Here is a 23,012-nt window from a genome sequence, read left to right as displayed (position 1 = left end):
TTTGAGCCTTTTTATCCCTACAGTAACTATAGACTTTGGCAGGAATGTGGGTGATTAATTTTGAGTCTGTTAGCTCAGTGCATCCAGTTGAAGCTCCCCCACCCCCCTTTGGATGTCTTGGAGACAGCAGTGTCCCCCGTGCTCTGCTATTTCACCAAACCCTGTGAATGCAGCTCTGCTAAGTAAACATTGCCGAGCTGCTAATCACAAGCTCTGAAACAAAACAGCACTTCACTTCGGGATCTGGGCAAGATCAGAGCTCGTTGCTCGCTCCCTCTCCCTCCCTCCTTCCCTCCCTCTCTCTCCCTCGGATCTCGCAGCTCTCAGCCTCTCTCTCTCTCTCTTTCTCCCCATGCTGGGGAGAACTCGCAGGATAAAACTGACAGAGGCTGCGGGTTTGTCAGAGGCTTGCTTGCTTGCTGGTTTTCTCCAGAGAGACAAGGGGGGGGGGTATTTCCTAGCCATCCTTTCCAACCTGTTCATGTTGTGATCCGCAGCAGCACCACCAAAAGTTGTTGGGAGCACCAATGATGGGACGTCATTTACAACCCTTCGCTTTGCACTTTCTGGCTTTGACTTTTCCCTTAGTGGCGCTGGGTTTCTCTGATGAAACCTTAGAGAAAGCCACGAAATCAGAGGGATATTGCAGCCGGATTCTGCGAGCCCAAGGCACGAGAAGAGAGGGATATAATGAATTTAGCCTGAGAGTGGAAGGCGATCCTGAATTTTACAAGCCTGGAAACAATTACAGGGGTAAGTCTTTGCAGTTCTGTAATTACCCAATATAATAATAATTTAATGATGATGATGAGCGGAACAAGCGTCACTGAAACTAAAAGACGTGTGTGTGTGTGTATGTAATCGAGACAGTGCGGGGTACTTCCGCACACAACTTGCAGAGGGGATGCTTTCGCAGCAAGTGAGTGTGAGTTGTATTTCAGAGTAACACTTCACCCCAAATATTTCATTCGGCACTAAGGGGGATTTCCTGCTTCTCTGGTGTGTTCTAGCAGCTTTATGAGTGGCAGCGAGAATCTAGAGTCCGCTTGTTCTCTGGTGCAATACAGACTCCCTCTCTGTTCCCCTGATTCCCCCCACCCCCAGCAATGGAGCACAGCAAATTGTACAAGATTTAGCACGCAGTGGAAAGGCTCATAAACTCGGAGCTAATTGTTCTTGCCCTCAAATATGAGTATGAATTTAATGAGTTAGCATAAGGGCAAACTGATGCAGGAGGCTGCTAACTTCCCAATTTTCCCCCTTACGTTTATCTCCCTCTGCCCCCACGCGTTTTTGCTGGGGATGTGAACAGATGGTTCAAGCAGGAAAGAGAGAGTGAGAGAGACATGGTGCTAATGACCACTGGAGATAAGAGTCCTAGGGATGCATTCTGTGCTGAACACTGCACATATAGTGCTGGAAATGAACTTCTGAAACACATCTCAGCATTTTTATATAATTAACAGGTGAAGGCAGTTTCAAGCCACTTTTTTCTGCCTGATCATATTTATTTGGAAATAAACATCCGTAATATACATTGCTGATGTCGATTTGAAAATACCACTTTGAAAAGAAAACTGACTGTGCAGTTAGAGGTCTGATCTCTCATGACAGACTGATAAGTAGTGCATCAGTGGAAACCCTCGTTTGGCGAGAGCAAATAATTTGTTCAGAGCTGCTTCCAAGTGGTGGCTCTCCATCCTTCCCCTGTTAGTTAGATTCGGTATTAAGAGCGAGGCTCTCCCACTGGATGAACACAGCAGTCTGAGTTCAAGTTGAAGAAAAATCGTGTGCACGGTCTCATAAATACAATCATTAGACTTAAATTCTTAGAGAGGAACATCTACAACGGTGATTAACCTGTTTGTGAGCATCACTACTTGTGAGCATATTACTTTGTGTGATCTTTCTTCAGATAGAGAAATTAAAGCATGGTAAGCAATTTGTAACACGGTTTGAAGAAACACACATTTCCCACAAACAGGTTAACAGACATTTGACTTACTAGCTTGAGTTTGCAAGACTTTATATTGCATGTCAGCTTAGTATCTGTTCTGGTTGCACTACACAGAAACCTCGGATTCTTTGGCAGTGAATTACACATAAATATTCTTATAAAATTTTGTAAATTATTTCCAGTGAAAATGTTATTAGGTGTTTGTTTCATCTGCTGAGAAGATTTTATTTTATTTTAAGATGGGGGAAATAGATTTTTGAAACACATTTGGTGGGTATATTAACTCTTATTACACAGAGCTTAATTAACAAAATAATCAGTTTAGTGTTTTTACATTACGTTTTCATTATTAGCTCTCAGGTTCTTGTCCCAAGCAAGTTATACTGTGACATTAAAGGTTCAACTAAGCATACATGCTTATGACATTTAAGATTAAATTATTCAGATGACACCTAAACCGTAGCAAACGGTCTTTCAAGAATGCTTTACTAGCGTGTGGGTGGAAGATAGCTAAATGTTTCTGTAAGTATACTTATCAGCTCCAGCAAGAGTTAATGTAACTTGTTTCATATACAATGTGGTGACATCATGCAACATTTTAACACAGGGCTACTGAGTTCATTTTCAAAGGAGACTCCACTGGGAAATTAGAAATATCCTTCTGTGTTATACAAAGTGAAGAAACTGTGTGTGATGAGAAAAGCCGGGACATTAAGGACAAGCTGGTTTTGTAAATTACCAGAGAACAAGAAACAATGTTGTAGAAGACTCTGGGAACCAGAGCTGAGGCAGAGCCAAACTTAATCAAAGGCTGTTACCATGGGCCCAGGGCTGATTTAAGGTGGCCTGAGACACTAGGCATGCCCCCTAGGGGCTCCAGTAACGCCTGATCCTTTCAGATCCATGCCTCTGTTGGGGTTTTTGATGGAGGGGGCCACTCACATGAGTCTGAAGCTGTAGTAGTGGGAACCACTGCTGCTGTTCCAGTGTAGCAGGGAGCAGAGGACCCTAGATCACAGCTGTCATTCACCTTTCTGAAGGCCTAGAGCCTTCCTGTTCTCTAGCCTACTGCTGCTGCTTGTCTTTGGGGGGGATAGGAACCATTTGTCTAGAAGGAGGCGCCAAGAGGGCTCTCTAGGTGGAGAAGTCTTACTTGCCCCCCCCCCCCGTAGAGTGTTCTAAGTGGCAGTGGTAGGGGCCAGTGGGCCCTCTGCTGGACAGCTGGGGTCCCCTCAAAGGGTTCTACTCCTCAGGGAGATGTTGGGATGGTGGTAGCTCATAGGTCTGGAGCCAGAGGGGAGCACCTCATCATAGGGTCCTGTGATCCAAGGGTGGCCTTAGGAATCATGCTTATTGTGACTGGAGCAGCTGAGGGCTGTGGTCATGGGGTTACTCCCTCCTCCGAGGGACACATAAAAAACCTGAGGTCAACATCTGGATGGCTCTGCCTCCCAAAGAAGAGGCATCAGCAGCAGTAAATGTGGCCCTTCTCCCCCAGCTGCCCAGAGGAGAGGCAGCAATGGTGGCTGGAGAGTCTCTCTTCTCCTCCTCTCTTTCTTTCCCTGGCTGCCAAGAAAGCAGCCATGGCCAAGGGCTCATTGACTTTCCCCCAGCTGAGTTTGTTTGGCTGACCGGGTCTCCCAATATATTTATTTGGAGGCTCTAGTGCTGTAGCAGTCAGATGGCAGGGCATTCCCTTTGCCTCTCCCAGGGGTACATAATCTGCTCCTCTGACTCCCAGGATCATGTGACAACATTGTTCACATTACTGCATGGCCCTGGAGTTTAGGCTGGGGTAGTCAACAGGTGCACTACAGGCCAAATCCAGACCACCACACACTTTTGAACAGACCGTAATTTTTTTTTTTTTTTTGGTCATTGTGGTGTGAAAAATCTCTGGGCTCTGGACCTTCACTATATACCTTGACCAAGAAATTTGGACTTTGACAAAGAATAATTGACTACCCTTGGTTTATGCCCATATGCATAGACCTATTGTGTCTGATAGAAAATCCAGGCCATAATAGGTCTGCTGTAGCTCCTACTGAAGTCAAGGGCACAATTTCCATTGCTCTCAAAGAGAGTATGATTGGGCCTTGTAAGCAATCAAACAGGGACGCAAACCTTAAACATTATTCTGGGTAATAAAGTCACAGAAGCAGTAACTGACAGTAATCAGTCCCAGCCCGGTTGCTTTATTAATCCTGGAGAGACTTTAAAGTACTCCTTTTCTTTTAGCTCAGTTAGAAAACTCTATAACGTTATTTTACATGACAAGACAGAGTAGGTTCTGTTCCCATAAATATGTACTTAAAAAAAAATTCTAAAAAAAAGTCTGTAAGATGGATGTTTCACATGAGCGTACGAAATGCAAATTATTCCCTCCTGAAATTGTTATGCTATTGAAGGAAACAAGGAAGAGACTATTATAATCCCTTTAAATGCTCCTTCCATTTGGATGCTGTTTCTGTTGCTAATGGAATTTTCATTTGCAGGTCTGCTCACCTTCCCTGAAGAATAAACAGTGTTCAAGGACCCACTCAGATAAACATTGTATGCTCCATTTGCATTGGTTTTCCAAGCGCTTCCCTCTTGAGTGGTCTTGAATCTCATTCTCTCTCTCTCTCTCTCTCCCCCCTCCCCCCCCCCCACACGAAGACCCACTTTTTTGGAATTTATTAACAACTTCCATTCTGCACCGATCTGGGTGCTTCTGACATATCTACCTCAGGAGTTTAATAGGCATTGTAATTAGGGTGGAAAGCACCTCTTGAAACTAAAGGGGCTTATTCTGTCTTCACTTATGCAAAATACAACAGAGGTTTTTGCTTAATTTAAATGAGAAGTTACACAATGTGGCTTCTTTGCCTAAAGCCAAGTGCATTTAGAATCCTACCATGCAATTCTGATTGCATCACTTTTAGCATGGGGTGGAGGAGTGCAGAGAGAGAGAGAGTGTAAAGGGGTTAGGATTTGTCCAAGAGGTATGGAAATGAGCAAAATGAGTCTCTGCCATTTAATCTCCCCCAGGAAAGTAAAATATACAAAATCCTTTTGCTTAGGTTTAATATCACCCTTAGAGTTACATAGTCTTTACTTTGGTCTGTTATTTTCAATAAACAATTTGATCTACATGTAAATCAACCATCACCCCAAGTGACCTACAAAATAATATACATAGAACCTGTGTTATAATTTAGCTCAAGAAAGGACCTTTATCTCTTGAGTCCCTATCAGGTAATGACACCCCCCCCCCCACACACACACCTCTTGTATGAAATGAGACTGAGCTCTGACACAGAATCACAGTCATACAGTTATATAAAGAAACAAATATTGTAGGACCAATAATGATGCAATGTGCATGCAAGTTACCATAACAAGCCTTTTTATTTAACAATTCTTCAAATCAAATCTTGTAAAGCAGTGTTATCTTAGCAGAGTGGATAGGTTCAGGGAATTGATAATAGGCTAGAAATACTTCCGTTCATACATCTGTGTTCAATGTAGCCCAACTCAGTAGTTTCCAAAAAGCTATGAAGCAGTATTACCAACTTCAGGCATTCAAAAATCATGACTCAGGCCTCAATATATCATGAGTAGCTTAAAAATCATGACATTTTTAAACAGTAATAAATTTTGGACTCATTTTATGTACTTTCTCAAGTAATCCATGCCTCCAGGGCTTTAAGAAAAGCACCAAATACTGTAATTTTTGGCAACACAGTGTCCTATATGAAATTAATGTAGAGATCTTAGTTCATTTTTTCAGTGCCTTGGTGTCCTCATCAGTGAGCCACCACAAATGGCACATATTGCCAATCTCAACCGACTGAGGGAGGGAGACCAACCAAGGATGAGAGGTCCATAAAGGCTGAACTACTTTCCCACTTCCATCTGGACCCCTGGGTTAGAATTTAGTGACACTGATAAGTAGGTGGAAGTTTGCATTGTATCTACAATGCAGACACATATATTCAATCATCACAGCTACCCAGCATCTTTCAGGAACACTAAGGGTGACATCCTGGCCTCATTCATGTCAATGGCAAAACACGTCTTTAGGGACTGATGCAAAGCCTTTATATTGACATTAGTAGGCTTTGTAGGCTTTTATAGGCTTTAGTAGCCCTATGACAGGTTGTTTAAACCAGTAGTTCTCAACCGGGGGGTTTGGAGCCCTGCCACTGATACCCAGTGCCCTCAGTGGGCCTGAAGTGGGGAGCAGTGTGGGGGCTGAAGCCCCAAGCTCCCTCTGTTTGCAGCTGGGAACGGTGTGGGGCTGAAACCCCGAACTCCCTCCCCCACCCCTGCTGAAGCCAGGGGAGGGGCCTGAAAGTCCAACATGGGCAGAAACCTTGAGCCCATGGGCAGTTTTAAGGGAGAACAAGGGTTTTGCCCCCCCCCACAACTGCACTGCCTTAACCACAGTAGGGGAGTTCTGGGGTCAGCTCCCCAACTCCTCCTCCTTCTCTTCCCCAACCCCTCTCAGATCCTGCCCTCTGGCCAGGTCCTAGGCAGGAAGCTGGAGCCAGGCAGCGTGGGGCAGCTGCTCCTGTGGCCGGTGGTGCCATGGAGTGGGCAGTCATGGCATTCCCCCGTCTGCTGCTATTGCCTGGGGTTGTGGCTGCTCCTCAGCTCCCAACCCCCTTTGACTGCTCATGCAGCGGGTCAGACCTGCCCAGGCGGCTCTAGGCCCAGCATAGTCCTCCGGGAGTAGTCACTGGCGCACAGCCCCAGGCCCGTCAGTGACCTGCTGAGGTGAGTCAGGGGTGGAGGTGGCACTGCCTTTCTGGACCCCGCTGTGCAGAGCTGGCCAGAGCCCCACCAGTCCTTGCCCCGTCCCCCCGCCCCCGGAAGTCAAACTACACCTCTGCCCAAGTGTTCCCCTGGCCCGGAGCCCTGAGTTCTCCCCTCCCCCCACTGGACCCTGGAGGTTTTCTAGCATCTTGCGGGGGCCTCAGAAAGAAAAAGGTTGAGAACTCCTGGTATAAACCCCACACCGATGATGAAGGGGTTAAACAGCTGCCATGGGCAATGCTGGCCCCACCCCTTGGGCCCCGTCAATCATATCAAAGGTAGAATAAGGACCTAAAAGCAGGAATTTTTCCAGCAGTTGCTGAGCAGCTCTGGGAGAGAGCAGATGGTAGCTCTACAGCTCCCAAGGGAAATTCCTGGGAAGCCTTCAGGAGAATAGCTCTCACAAAGGTCATTTATAAGCGCCCTCCCCCCACCCATGTTGACAAGGAAACAACACTGGTATACCAGCCCAGGTAGGTTCCAAGGCAAGCTGATTAGGTGGTTGATACCGTTACCATCTGCCCCTTGGGTTATGGAATCTGAGGACATACAAAAAGGGAGCCAAGAGCCCCATCCCATCCAAGCACAAGTGGACTTTGTAACTCAGTTTGTATCACAGGATCCCTTATGTAGGCAAATGGGGGCACCTGAAGGATTGTTCAGTGTCCATACAGTAGGAGGCTCCAATCTGCAGCCTGAAAACCATGACAAGTCCTAATTTCACAGAGGGGGGAAAAATAAAAAAGAAATGCTAATTGATTCTTCTTATTTATATAGAATCTAAAATGTAATAGATGCTTTATTGTTACTCTGAATGTTAAGTATATCATGCTTGTTTATGCAATAAATGCAACTGTAAAACATATAGGTAGTGATTCAGGAAAGCATCCCTAATCAGAACAACACTTCAATACGTATTTAAGTGCTGTCTTGAATGGGGATAGATTTGACACCTTGCTTGAATCGAGGCCATAGCCATTATGTGCATTCTAGTATATTTCTCTTATTCCTTGGGAGGCAAAACCGTTTCCACAACAACCTTCACTGTTCCTTCCTTTTTGCCTGAAAAATCTGAGACAGAAATAGCAAATGGGCTTTATTAGGAGGATTAATGAAACTAAAAAGTATCACCAATCAGAAACAAAGAATCACCAATCAGTTTGGTCTTGATTCCATCTTCTCTGTTTTGTGAGAAATCTCTTTCTCTCTAATGTAACAAGTTATGAGCTTATGTTATGAATGGTCTTTATATGGAATAGGTTGGTTGGCATAAGTGTTACAGTGTAAAGCCAGCATCTGTAGCGAATCACATTGAAAAGATAGACACAATCATTCCACAAGTAGTAATTTACACTCACACTTTATGTCATAACCCTTGTCACTCAAATCTCACCCCATACTCAAATTCTCATTTCCAATATTTGAAGAGAAATAAAAGTTGTGTGTGAGATCCCCGGGATAATAGACAATAGCTATACGTAAGTAAAAAAATTGCAGAATAGGGCTTTAAATGTGGCAAACGTTCTTTTTCAAGGATATAAATGGATTTTGTATATATTACCTATGCCCAAGGTCAGCCCACAATTGGATTTTTCTACTCAAATTCACGGTCACTTAGATGTTGCTGAAAAACTATGTATTTAAGATATATTCATGTTTTTCTCTTGAATTGTGACTAATCCATGGGAAAGTTTGCTACATATCAATGATTTTTGTGGGAATTAGACTCTATCAGTTCCTCAGCAAGAGTGAATTCAGTGGTGCTGCATCTGTTTACTCCAGCTGAGAATCTGGTCCTAGAGTTTTATTTAAATTTATCATTTAGAGCTGCAAAAGTCTGTCAACTCCCCACCCACATTGGCCTTCTGCACTGACAAGAGAATAACAATTATGATTATTATTTTTTAATATTGCCATAGTGCCTGAAGGCCCAGTCAGATATTGAGACCACATTTACATGCATGTAATGAAAATACAGTTCCTGCCCCAAAGAGCTTGCAGTCTGATAATTAAGTTCCATTGAATGAATACAAAACTATGCTAAAAGTCATGAGATTTTCAGGAATATCTAACTTGTTGATCAATATTCTGCTCTTCTCTGGAAAAAAACAAACAAACTCCTAGATCATAGTGAACCAAATGCTTCACTTATATTCACAAAGGTATTTTCAAATTAGTTCCTCTGTTTCAGTGGTTCTCAATCTTTTCAGACTACTGTACCCCTTTCAGATCTTTGATTTGTCTTGCATACTTCAAGATTCACCTCACTTAAAAACTACTAACTTACAAACTCAGACATAAAAATACAAAAGTGTGAAAAACTCCTTAATTTCTCATTTTTACTATATAACTATAAAATAAATTGCAACCTCCAGGTTGAGAAACACTGATACAGTATATAGAGCACTACAAACAAATCATTGTCTGTATGAAATTTAGTTTGTACTGACTTTGCTAGTGCTTTTCATGTAGCCTGTTGTAAAACTAGGCAAATATCTGAATGAGCTGACATACACCCAAGTTGAGATCCACTGCTCTAATTGACCAGCTCTTTCCAGAAATCAGACTCACTCATTTAACTTAATTTTTTAGTGTTTTTTTTTCTTCTGTCTAATCCTCCTCTCCTCATGACTTACCAGAAGGTGATAGGTAGAAATCCTGCCAGAAAGCCTATTCTTTTCTTTTTTCCGATCTAACTATACTAGATAGTGCTGGAAATCAGCTGATAAATTCTGTCCTTGTGATATTTCTAGACTAGTGGTTCTCAGTTCATGTGACATCCTCAGGGCTATACAGGTAGTATATATTATATGGATGCAGCCCACTTAATGCATAGAGAGTTCCATATGTGGCCCACAATGGTAAATAGGTTGAAAACAACTGTTCTAGATTAATTTCCAGATCAAGGAGAACCACCTATGTTCCAGATAAGCAGCTACGCTTTTGGACATTGAACAAATTCTAATATACAAACCCTTTAAATTTTACCTATCACTCTCAGACGTTCGTTTCAACAACCAGTGGCCTATCTGCGTCAAAGGGACTCTACCATGGATTTTCTCCTGTGTAGTGGCATTGACGGTGGGAATTGTTCACAAGGAATCAGGGATTTTTCTCAGTCTTTATGGTGCCAACCAGAGTTTGAGGGTGTGAAGGTAGATTATGAAATGACAGTATCTGCTTCATAGTTGAAGTTGAAGCTATTCTCACAGTGTAAGCCCAATTTTCAAACACGAATTTTTTCCCCTAAAAGAAACCAATCTCCCTGAAATTTCACATGGCCATGTCTCATCTCAGGGTAGAATTTTTCTGGGAAGTTTGGAGAAAGTTAGAAAGGAATTTTAGAGTTATTGAGCCACAGATCTGTTCCCTTTGCACCGGTCTGGGGGCATAAAGGACATGGAGAGACAGATGTTGGTCATTTTGAAAAAGGCACTCTGGAAGGTTGTCTGATACAAGAGTGAAGAGGACAGCATAAGAACCTAGGTAAAATGGGAGATAATACAATAGAAAGCTGGACTAACAGGAGAGTTGGGGAATCCCCCAATATAGGGGAAGTTTCCAGGGACTGTGAAATAAGAGAAGCCAGCTTTGAAGCGCATAATCACCTCCACAGACACCTGAGGCTTGGGGCATTCCTGGGCAGGCTAGGGCATTGGTAAGGGTGCTTTTGAGGTTTGTTTTTTACTAAAGGCCACTGTGCTCTGTTAATCCATAGCCGGCAGAACTGTCTCCAAGGGTCAATTCTAGTGGTAAATGATGCTTGTGGCCTGTCCAGCCCCCGGATGAGGGCAATGGAAAGCAGTTCACCTCAACTGGTGGATAAGGCATTTGTAGCTCAGTTGGACTCAGAGATTTGGCTAAAATATTTCTTATTTTGCATTTAAAATTAAGGAAACATGATATATGTCAGGGGTCACACCTCTGCTAAGCAAAGAGCCTGAGATAGGGAGGAAAGGCCCCAGTAGATATGTCTTTGCAGAAAAATTCCCTCAAGAATTTAGCATATTGACCGTCTATTTTTAAGGAAATCCCTGGGTTGTAAATAACAGCAATGTTTCATATTAAGACTGAGATGCTTTGGCAGAATTGTGTATGGAAACTTGGACTGAACCTTCCTGCACTTTGCCTGGATATACTCTATTAATCTTTAGGTTTCATTAGCACCAAATTAACACAGATCTTTAGACCAAGCTGTAGAATAAACTGATACATAGGTTGTTGTTTTCACAATCATTTTTTTTTTCTTTTTTGCTTCAGTAACGCTTTCTGCTGCCACTCCAGCCTACTTCCGTGGATTCACACTGATTGCTCTGAAGGAGGGCAAAGAGGGAGACAAAGAAGAAGATCACGCAGGAACCTTTCAGGTGAGAGACACTTCCTTGCCGACCTATGGCTTCTGTGTTCCACCCCACTGTGTGGTTGGTTCAAAGAGGAGCCGTTATTAACATTAAAGAATGCGAGATGTTGTATAAGCATGAACATTTCTGTGGCTGTTGGCATGATGCAAGGTTGGGATGATGCAAGGGCAGTATAATTTACTTTGTATTCTGCCCATGCTCTTCAGGAGATCTGCAAGGCACTTAAACCTTGACTTCAATGGACCTTCAACACATGCTTAAAGTTAAGCTTGTGGCTAAGTGCCTTGCTGAATCAGGGCATAATAGATCAGAGTTTGGGCTGGATAGCCTGCTATTCAAATACGGTGGTGGTTTAATCCATACATTTCACCTTTTATATTTCTTTTCCTACATGTTTTTGTCCTACAATATGTCTCTTTCAAATACAGCTAATGTGTCCAGGTCATTTCTTTGCTTGTAACCATCTTACTAGCTATATGTTAGAGTGTGATAAAGATATATTGAATAGTAACTTGCTCTGTGAATAGTCCCAATTAAGTCAATGGGGGAAAGTGCTACTTAACATGATTAAAAATATCACAATCTGCCCTTTGGGTGTTATCAGAGAATAGTTAGGGTGCTCTTGAAACTTGGCATCCTTTCAGTTATTTCAAAACCACATTACATAACAGATAATTCTGCACAAAAGCAAGAATAAGTATCACATTTTTAAATGCAAGTCTTGTTGAGCTGTTTGTACTGAATTTTCAGCATAGAAATATTATTATGGATGATATTGTGCACAATTAATGGAATGGACAATGATAGCTAGGTAGCGTAATAATAAATTAATAAAAGCTTTATCCTGGCAACTAGCATTCAAGAACAAACATTTAAATATTTTAAAGAGAGAAATGCAAAAGACTTTACTTTTGGTAAGTAACAAGGAAAGAGACGTCAACATCATCCCACTTTTCCCTCTTACAATTTATTTTGATGCTGTCATACAGTAAATGTCACCAGCAAATTCAATATATTGAATATTTGTCCTATTTTCTCATATCTGGAATATTTGGCATGGATTTCAGGCTTCTATATGTTCAGTTCACAAGAAAAACCTAGAAATATGTGATGTTGATTTGATCCTGGAACTGGCCCCCAGAGGTAAGCCTCTTCCTAGGCATGCTGCTGACGTGGAATAGATGTCAATTATGAAAACATTTAACAGAAAGGGATATTTAGCTCAATTTGGACAGTGGAAGGGGATTTGAATAAAGCATAATCCACAATTTAGGAAGTACAAATTACTGCGGTTTATTTAATAATTACCATTTTAAAAAAAAGTTCCTTTCCTCTTTCTACAGTTAGTTGTATTCCCACTTTTAATATCACATTGAAGCTAAAATCTGATTAAATTTCTCCATCGCTGGCCAGTGTGGGAAATTATGCCTGAGCAAAGACTTCAATGCAAAGTGCATTTCTGCAGCATAATAGTGAGAAACTCACTTAGTTTTGCAGAAATGGAGAGCAATCTTGAAGTCAGTAAAGAGTGAGTAGCAAATAGAAATGTCTAAATAGCTCAAAAAACACCTAATGGATCTCAGTGGAAGGATGATTATTAAGATGTTTAATTAGTTTTATTATACTGCTGGCAAGTTGAAATCAGCATTTTAATTGGCAGATGAATATTTCAAAAGTGGTGCATACTAAATTCGTATTTCTGTGGCACAAAGAGTAGTCATTGTCTCCTTCCCCTTGCGTAGATACCATTAACTGCTGTTAGCACCTACTATGATATCTGCATTCATAAAAGATTTAAGTATAGATGTGACTGACATATATTCCTGTGGCTTGGCTAGATACTACCAATCAGAGAGAGAGAGAGAGACTTTTTAAATGCTGTATCAGGTTTGCACCATGTCTTGCCCTTTGGTGTAAAGTCACTAGAAGTGAGCAAAGGTTTTGCAAAGGAAATAAACTATGTGCAGGACAGTTTGTGTGAAGGATAGATACACCAAATGTTTTCAAATGGGAAAAAAATGGGATATTTCTCAAAAAAAAAAGACTTGATTCCACTTCTGGGCCATGAGTGTGGCCCCCTGCATCAATGAAGAGTCCCACTTACTTCACAGAGCCCATGCTAGTAGATTCTAGTACAGGATCATAACCAAATTTAAATATGATGCATTTGTATACATTGTGCAAAATATAATGAAGCCATGAAACAAGATATTCATTCACGTAAATGTGAGCCTGTAGTATATCCATAGTGGGAAGAATCTTCCTTTTTTTCCCTCACAAATATGTACACCTCATTGTTAATCTTGTGAAAGCCATTGCCATACAGTACCTGAAGGACTGCATTTAAATGCATACTGTACATGAGGAAAAATTGTATCTACATTGTATAATCCGGTGAAGATTCCACTGCAGCCATGGATTATTGTATGAAAATACATATCTGTGGAGAGTTAAGAATTAAATGAAGCCTGCTTCACCATTGCAATGTTGCATGGTTTCAGTGTAGTTATGCTGGCATAAAACTGGAGGAACAAGATGGTGAATCATCTCAATGAATGATGCAAAACTGAGGGGAGAACTAGACAGGGAATATTTTATTGCAGTCATAAAATAAACGAAGAATGAAAGAAAAGAACAAAATGCCAGCTAAAATAAATGAATCTTTAAAAAAAAATAAAAGATAATATATTAATTCTCAAAAAATTGAGTTGCCATAGTTTTTATTTTTAAGACCCGCATTTTGAAAAAGGTTAAAATGGCAGTAAAAGACTATCCTTTGTAAGCTGCTTAAAATAAACAAATCTGCATAAGGATTCTGTGTTGTTTATCTGCAATGTCCTTTGTCAGCAGGGCGGTGGAGAGCAGATCCTGAAAACTGTCACAGAGCACACAACAAGTTAAATTAGGATGTCAATAATATTCCATTTGGGATACAAACTACAGTGCTATATAACTTTATAAAAAGTCAGGCATTCCAATTAATTTTATTTTTCAGTGAGTGAATGTCAGAATTATTATGATTATTAATAAATCTTTCACTAGAGCATAAAGGCACTGCCACTGTTTTCAGTGGTTGCAATCATGCTCCAATCTGGTTGATGTTCCAGCACTCTGCAAATCACAAGCATTTCCTCTGTAAGTAAATGGCTACCTTGGGTCAAGTCTGCAGGGGTCCCCTTTTGAACTCCTCTTCTGGCTCATTTACTTTTGTAGGCTAAGTAACTCAGCAGATATGGTCAAACTTCATTAATCATTAATCAACAGGGTCTTGATCTCATAAATGGTACAGCTGTTACTTGGACAATGCAGGATGGGTACTTTTCTTCATTTTTTTTTTTTATTATCTTTACGTTAGTCACGGCGGGCCCTAGAAATGGGGCCTATGCGAGAAGCGTCTTTGGTGCCCCCCTCCATTTGTTAAGCTTTCGAATATCTTATTTTTATTGCATTTGTAGCCCATTTCACAACTTTGATGCACAATTTGCATGCATGATTTATCTCTGTCATACAAGACGATAAATTTGCATGCTAGGATCTGTAAATCTGTATTTATTCATGCCATGTATAAGCAAATAAAAAAAATGTGTTTCCTCTAAGCTTATAGAAACTTTTAAGAATTACTAACATCAAGAAATTAAATTGTGCACCAACACTGGGCGGACCAGTATTAAGTAGTGTTACAGTAGGTGACAGCTTTAGAATGTTAACCCTAGCCCTTTAGTGTAAAAGCTCTGTATTTCTCGTCTTTGCTCATGCAAACTGAGGGACAGCACTAGAGAGGTCCAGCCAATGGCATTTGAAAGTGATAAAATAGCAAGCGATGGCAGTCTCTCATTGGCAATCATCAACTGAAGATATGTTTTAATGAGCCTGAGCTTCGAAAAGCTGCATTCACCACTTGCGACTTGGCAAAGGAAATAACAGTATTGTTTTATATTGTTGCGTAGATAGGGGTCCGATAGATACCTTTCGTGTCTCATTAAATATGTCCTTTATTAGTCATTGCTTGAACTTTTCAAGTCTTAAAACACAAGGACACTTTCACGAGTACACAATAAAACAAGGTTCACAATATCGCAGCTGAGCTTTCACTTCACTTCATTCTTATATCTCACTGATTGACTGGCAATGCCCCGTCCCGTATATACCCACGAGGGCATGGCTGACAACATTCTAGGAGGTTCAAGGAAAATGTAGTTCTCAGAAAGTCTGGAAGGTTCCACGAGATTCTACAAAGGTCCAGAACATTCTAGGAGGTTAGTGAAAAATGAATCCACATAGAGAATACCTAAAACATTTTATTTCAAACTTTCTATTTTCCCTTTTGTCGCTAACAACAGACACAGCACCCTGAGCCCGGCAAGCTCCTACACCAACATCCTAGGCAGTTGCCTGACCCTAATTCCCGCTCTGATGTTAATCACATGAATAAAGATCCATTGCTGAAAGTGATACAAGTTTGTAGTTTAGGCCACACTACTCTAAATCTACTTTATAATGAGTGAGCAAGATGAGGCACTTTAAACAAGCATCTGCTCTCATTTCTTCCTTTGTGGTAGCCACAACTTCCACTTCCATATCCCATAGCGCACACAGAGGTTTGTTAAAACAAAACAGAAGTCAAAGAGCTATATGACACATAATGTTAGCAATAAAAGACATCAACATCCTTCATACGACTTCGGGGATTTAGTGGCAGGGCTCCTATTTACACCGATGGCAGTCATTCAGCTCTATCCCCATGCAACATGCTGAAAGCTTAGGACACCATGTTCCAGTGGCCTCTTTACCTTGGCCATTCCCTGCAGTTGCCATGCAAACAGCCGAACTTTCCATTTTATAACATAGCAGCACGGTGTATTGTTCAGCACAAAAAGCTGAGCAATTTGAAAGTAAATTACACCTGAACACAACAATCAGGCACTAATTAACCACAATTAAGATTAGAACATTATCTCTACAGACCAAAACTACAGCCTGCTTAAAGCAAAACACATGTACACAACCTAATAGATTTGGTTTGGTGAATTAATACATACTTGTTTTAAACTAAGGTTTCAGTTAAACAGCAGTAATTTAAAGTGGTGTGTGCTGTAAACTCATACACCCCAATATGTCTTTCTAACATGGAGCCACCAAAATCAGGACACCAAGTCTACAACTGTGAGCAGACATCTCTTTGGGGTGGCTTTGGCACAACAAACCATCTATCCGTCAGCTTCATATTTCATTCTTAACTTGTATCCAACCCCTTTTGGTAAACTGCTTCTAAATGCAACCACCACAGTAGTATTCCAGGAGTGCTCCTCTCTCTGCAACTGTATGGGTTTGCTTTGTCTTCTCCTTTGCACTAGTGTAAATTGGGAGGAACTCAGCAGAAGTCAATGGAGTGTAAAGCCAGTGTGAGAATAGAATCAGGCTCTACATTTCAGTGAATTAAATGTGCCATTAAAAGTGCTCCATGTATAAAAGTTAAATTTATAACATAGGAGATAGTTTTTAAAACGTGCAGTTAACTTTTGCTGTAAGCCTCTCACACCTCACAAGCTAAGTAGGGTTGGACTAGGTCAGTATTTGTATAGATAACCACAGAGGTAAACGCTGGGTACTGTAGGACAGGGCACTGGTGATTCAGTAGGTAGACTTTTTCCTCTGAATTTGTACTGAACCAGTACTCCAGAATGGTGCTGAGGGCTTCGGTGCTGCTGAAGCTCCTGTCATCTGACAGAGCATAAAAATGAGGTGCTGACCATTTGTGGTCATTAAAGTTCCCATGGCAACTGGTCCAAACTGGAGAACTACATCACATTGTACAGGACCTTACAGACATGGTTATTTTTCATTAGCAGAGCTACAGTGCTGTGTTGGGTTGTTTGTGTGGTCAAACATTTGACACATTTAATTTCAGAGGTAGTGAGTCTCATAATGTTTCTGTATATGGCTCATGATTTATGAAGTCTTAGAGTTAGGAATTCCACTGTGTGTGTGTGTTTACAGGACCAAGATGTAGCACACAAGAGTGGCGGGCAGTTGATTGTGTGAATGGAGGTGAATTCCTGTTATAAAGAAAGCACTGTCATGAAGCTGTGTCATGTCATCACATAGTTGCATTGAGATGTCATTTTGTATCCCAATATGAGGACACTAGGAAAAAATATTTTGCCCAGAGGTATGTGAAATGATGGGATTCACTTCACAGGGGTTTGTATCCCATACATTTCTCTTTCTAGAATCTCAGACTGAAACTCAGTCATCTGGTTTCACATAAGCACATGAAACAATGCATTATCACTTGGTTTTAATGCAAAATGTTAAATCATGCCATATTCTTGCAAAAGGTTTGTGCACTTTAGTGAATCTTTCAATAAGCATGGACTTAATTTCCAGTTTATTATAAGGCCAGAGAAGTGCCATGAGGTTGTGGGTTTTTTAATGACACCCTCACCCCACACTAGTGAATTAAACTAAGATACATGTGCAAGTTGATCCAATCAAAGGTGAAATCAGTCTGAAATGACTATTCAGTCATTAAATCCATGATCCAACATACTAATTAAGGAAGTGTGTTAAAGATAAAAGGGATGGAAAATGTCAGGTATATATTTTGAGGGGTTTTGGAGGTGGGGAAACCTCTAAGTAAGCCCATAAATTATAAAACTGCATTTTTAATCTTCAAAGACTTTCTTAATGTCCAATGATATGCCACATCCTGATGTTTCTGCTGACTTGCAGTCCCTCCTTACACTGCATTTTATGCTATTAGAAGTGTCGTTCTAGGAAGAAGAAAGCAGCTTAATGACAATATCATGGTTCTGCGTTAATCTTTGATTAGCGGTGGAATTGGCTACCCTTTATGAAGACTGGGTTATGTTTAGTGTGGAGGATGTATCCTTGGCAGAATGTGCCAAACCCAGTTCAACCCAGCTGAATCAAAGCCCCTTGACTTCCGTTTTACACTATTCAGTGGTTAAAAATTAAAACCTATTCTCTGATAGGGCAGGTTGGAATATGATGAACAGTTTTCATGAACATTTTTCCTAAGTTTTACATAATGTTTGGAAAAATGTTGACCTGCTCTTCTTACCAGCAACCACTGGTTGACAAAGGCTCAATAGGAAATTGACTCTTGTTTGGGACAGATAGTGAGGAACCAGAGGAGGTAAGATAGTAATAACTGAATGAAAAGGAAGGAGATGAGGGACTGATGGGAAAGGGAGGTGTTGCTGAATGGAAGTCCATTTGGGGCATCTAGGGGAGGTGTGAGGCTAGAGCATTACAAGCTCCAGTGATCCTTGGCAGTGAAGCAGTTCCATGGGAGCTTTTAATCAGTCAGTGAAAATTAAGCAACCTTGAAGCTTCTCTAACATGTGCTGGGAGCAATTTGGCTTGGCTTGTGGGTGGAGTATAAAGGTGGCATAAAATCACCTCTCTTTCATTCCCTGCATGGGCTGAGTGATATGCTGATATGCCAAGGAACTAGCTCAATATCTATTATATGTTCTTTTTTCTTAAATTCATTAATGAAATAGTAAGATTGCACAGCTAAAATAAGAAAATGTTAGAAAACATGCGTCTTAAGGCCACTATGTCAAAATTTAAATTGACTATAGTTCATATTTGAAATATTAAATGGTAGAAATTTACCAGAGAAATAGGAATATAAAATACTACATATATGCAGCATGGCCCAGTTAATGTTACTGAGTGAATCTTGATTTTGAATTTCCTGACTTTGGCTTATTTTAACTCTGCAAATTGAACATTGCATTAAGAACAATTGTCTGTATTCAATTTCCCTACTTTTTTTTAGCCCTGTAAAGAAAAGGATGAAAAGTGGCTTTAGTAGTTAAACTTGGCCCAGACACTTACATATAAGCCTCAAAAAGTAAGCTTTTAAAATGGTATCAGTACTTACTTTCCTAATAACATACAATGATAAGTGCAGCATTGAGAGGTTGCATACACTCACAATGCCCCTCTAGTGTGAGGTATACCAAAGTTTTCTACTGAATATGAGTAGTAGTCAAATTTGCAATTAGTTTATAACTCTCAATAGCCAATCAGTTGTTTTTCTTTCAGATGTGTTCCTTGCCATAATACTGAGATCTATTTTGATACAATATTTCATGTTTTTAAGTATAGCAACTGTTTTTAATTACCAGTGTGGAAAAGGTGCATGGCAATTTTTAAAAACTGAAATAGTCTATTTTTTCTTCCATACAGTGAAGATTACAGTACAAAGAGGATTTTATTCAAACTTTTAAAAAATTGCCTTTATCTAGAGATTGAGAGTCAGATCCTGGGCCTTGCTTGGTGGCACAAAAGGACCATAAAAGGACTCCCATGCTGGCACAGAGTCACAAAAGCAGTGCCTATGTCATCCCTGCATGGGTGAAGGAAATAGGGCAATCTTGGGGTGTCTGTGCCAGGACATTCCCCAGGTGTCAGAATGCCAGTCAGTGCTGTGGGCAATAGATATAAATTAGAACAGCCTTGAGGCTGCTCTAATTTACATCAGGGAGAGGACTGACCTCCAGCCACCTCAGTAACTGGGAAGCATGAAGGAGAATTAAAGCCACCTTCATTCCCACCCTCTGCTCGTGTGTTCCGCACAGCTCATCTGGACCCAAGGACTTTGGAGGATGCACTTAAAAGAAATTGATGAATATGTAAAAATACGGTTACTATTGAAATGGTTGTGCAGCTGTAATATATAATGGTATATAATCCTTAGGGAATGGGCGATATTTATTCATGATTTCCAATGACTTGTAAGACACATGTCAGATTTTGTTCTTATAAGCCATTTGATCTTTTCTGATATTGCAAAAGTAGGTGTAATCCTATTCTGTTTGTGCTAGAAGATTTAATTACACTTGATTGTACTTGGTTTAGACTGTTTATCTCAGATCTATTTTATTTAAAGTTAATTTTTTGCTTTTTAGAGAGGAGAAGGCTAGGGAAAGGGGGACAGGGGAGGTAGATAAACAGCAAACAAAGCCTGAAAATGGAGAAAAGTTATATACCATGACCCATCTTAAGCAACAGTCCAAGGTTCCTACAAAAATTAGTTACCTATTGTATGTTGTCATTATCTAAAGATTGAAGAACATTTTACTGGGAGCTTCATGGAGATATTTTAGAGTGGTTGCTAGGGCAGTGGATTCAGTATTGTGGGAACCCCAGGTGTATGTATATAGCAGGAAATTGCAGTCAATAAATTACCCCAACTGTCAATCCTACATGTGAAGAAAACCTGACCACACGTTTTGATAAGTCCCAGTATCATCGTTAAGGTGATCATTAACTCTTTGTAACAGAGCAGTGAGCCATTTGGCTGTGTGAAGTTTCTTGGCTTTCCTGAGAGGTGTGTGCGTGGGGGTGTGTTCTGTTTTTTTAAATTACCTAGTTTTATTATCCTTAAAGGTTATCTACACTTACTTACAATGATTTGACTAGCTGACTTAGTACTGGGATATGTAATGTGAAGACAGTGGAATTATAAAGTGCCCTTTTTTTCCCCAAATATCTAGTATCCCAAAAGTTGATCTCTGGGGATTGTTTTCCGAACCTGACTGATAATATGAAAAATCTGTATACTGTGTGCACAAAGTTGGCTGGATATTAAGTTGGTTTTGAAACATTATGTTCCAGATTAGCTGTAAAGATTTCAGTGACTATTGCAAAATAAACCAAATTGGTCTAAGAGTTCACCTTTATTACAGAGTATGAAAGAGATCTGGGATAATAGACTTGGCTATAACACACATACAACCACTTCCTATTCGTGTGTGTGTGTGTTTTCCATTCTGTACTTTCCATGTCCAAAGGAGTTTGATTATAGAACCTATGCAACTGGGCCAGAAATAACATTCCCATGGGTGGGTATATGCAAGGGAGAAATGAAGGTGGCAAATTGGGAATTTCAGGATAAAACACTGAAATTCTGCTGCAACAGCCAATGAACCTGGCTAACATAGAAGAAAGCATCAACTATTAGAATACTATTGCGTTGTCCTCCTATCACAGGTCAGAAATGGGGCCACAACAGTAATAAATTTATTTTTCAGATTTGTTTGTAGAAAACCAGTGTAATATTAGTGGAGGACTCTGGGAAGGAACTCTAAGGGCCAGATTGTGATTTTCTTTCCGACATCAAATAGTGTCACACTCCATGTGTGGTTCCACTGAAGTCAATGGGATCAAACATGTAATAAGGTTATATTAATCAGGGGTCAAGTTGTTTGAATCTGTCCCTAAACTTCTTTTCATCAAATGTAACCGACTTGTGGCTACTCCTTTATGGATAATAAAATAGCTTTTGAATTACCTCAAACAGGCTTTTCTTTTTACTTACGTAGAACCTTCCATCAGAGGATTTCAATGGGCTTGCCTGAATTAAGTGTGGATGAGTATTATAAACCCATTTTACAGAAAAGTAAGTTAGTGAAGCAATTTATTCAAGGTCACAGATCATGTTTTGGGTGTAGCTGTGAACAGAACTCAGGAGCTCTGTCTCCCAGGGTTCTGCTGTCAACACAGTATCTCCTAAATCAAGCATGTCTGAACATGAATCTTTCTTTGCATGTGCAGTGTGGCTATGCCTTAAACACCCAACATTTGTAAAATGTATAAAAATTCATTTCAAGAGAACAAAATCTAACACCAATTCTAAAATGCAAGCACAACATATAAACAGTATTGCCCATTTCTTGAGGGCTGCATAAAAAAAATTAATTCCATCACCACTAGCAATTGCAGCAGTCTATATCAGAAAGACAGGCATGCCCTCCATTAAAAGATTAAAATAGCATAAAACTACCAAATACTGCTGTTACTAAGCACACTAAATCCTGGCCCACCCAAAATAAAACATGGATTTGGATAAATTCTATGTATTTCATTCTGCCTATCTCTTTCTCATTCTGTATCAGCAAACATCAGGATTTAGGTGTACTCTTGATTAACAAAGAAGATGGCACATTGCCTACTAAGCCATGCATAAAATGCGGGATTATGGATTTTTTTAAAACCTGCCAAAAATACTCCCTTAATCCATTTAGCACGATTCTGCTCCTTTAACTTTGAACACACTTCCCTAATTAAACTGTTCATATTCCAGATTTAAATTGCTGTCCACATCTGCTGCAAAATTTGTCCCCTGCTGATAGTTGGAACTGATGACCAAAAAAAAAAAATAAAGATGTTTTTAATTTATTTATTGAACTAACCACTTTCAGCCCTTTTTTGTTTTGTAAAATTTGTTTTATATCTGTGTACATTTTACAGTTACTCTTTAACAAAAATTGTATTTTGTTGATTCTGCAAGATTGTTCTACCTATGATGGCAAAATCTTAAAAAAAACCTCAACTTGTTGATTGCAAGATTTCTACAATTTTGAGCTGAAATCTCATGAGTACAACTCACAGGATTTTTGGTACCATCAACTCCAAACCCTAGTGTCAATACTACAGGGACTGCTGCTCTCTTAATACTTAAGGTTGATGTAGCAGATAGCTGTGTTCAGCCTCAAAACTGACCTAGGCATCAAACTTATCCTGATCTGGGCACCACCTGCTGGACCCATGACTAGTTTTTGCTAGTGGTGGTTTATGCCCTGATTAGTGCTAAGATACCATCGTGTTTTGTTCTCTAGAAATGACTAGAACACTTGTGGTATATATATGATTAAATTAATTGATTCTGGGTACATTTTGTTCTCAGATGTAACTTTCACAGTTATGTGCCTTGGATTCTCACATGGGAATCTAGCTTACAATAAGGAAACAGCTGGTTTTATTGCTGCACACCAATGCGTCATTAGTATAGCAACAGACAATATTTCCTGTGCTCACAATATTTTTATTGCACTATTTTTTCCCTTATTTATATA

At 40.2% G+C, this 23,012-nt stretch overlaps 1 protein-coding gene across 1 annotated transcript in view; it reads left to right on the top strand.

Annotated features, from left to right (window-relative positions):
- The first annotated feature begins 223 nt into the window (after nucleotides 1-223).
- SPON1 (spondin 1) overlaps nucleotides 224-23,012 on the top strand; it is a 316,618-nt gene continuing 293,829 nt past the window's right edge. Inside the window, exons 1-2 of the mRNA XM_073347696.1 lie at nucleotides 224-753; nucleotides 11,018-11,124. Coding sequence (XP_073203797.1) covers nucleotides 528-753; nucleotides 11,018-11,124 — 333 coding nt within the window. The 5' untranslated portion in view covers nucleotides 224-527. The remainder of the gene's footprint in view (nucleotides 754-11,017; nucleotides 11,125-23,012) is intronic.

The sequence above is a fragment of the Lepidochelys kempii genome, chromosome 6, assembly GCF_965140265.1.
Source record: "Lepidochelys kempii isolate rLepKem1 chromosome 6, rLepKem1.hap2, whole genome shotgun sequence".
In the NCBI taxonomy this organism is placed as follows: Eukaryota; Metazoa; Chordata; order Testudines; family Cheloniidae; genus Lepidochelys; species Lepidochelys kempii.
The sequence above is the reverse complement of the archived record's forward strand: the minus strand, read 5'-3'. Positions and strand labels throughout refer to the sequence as shown.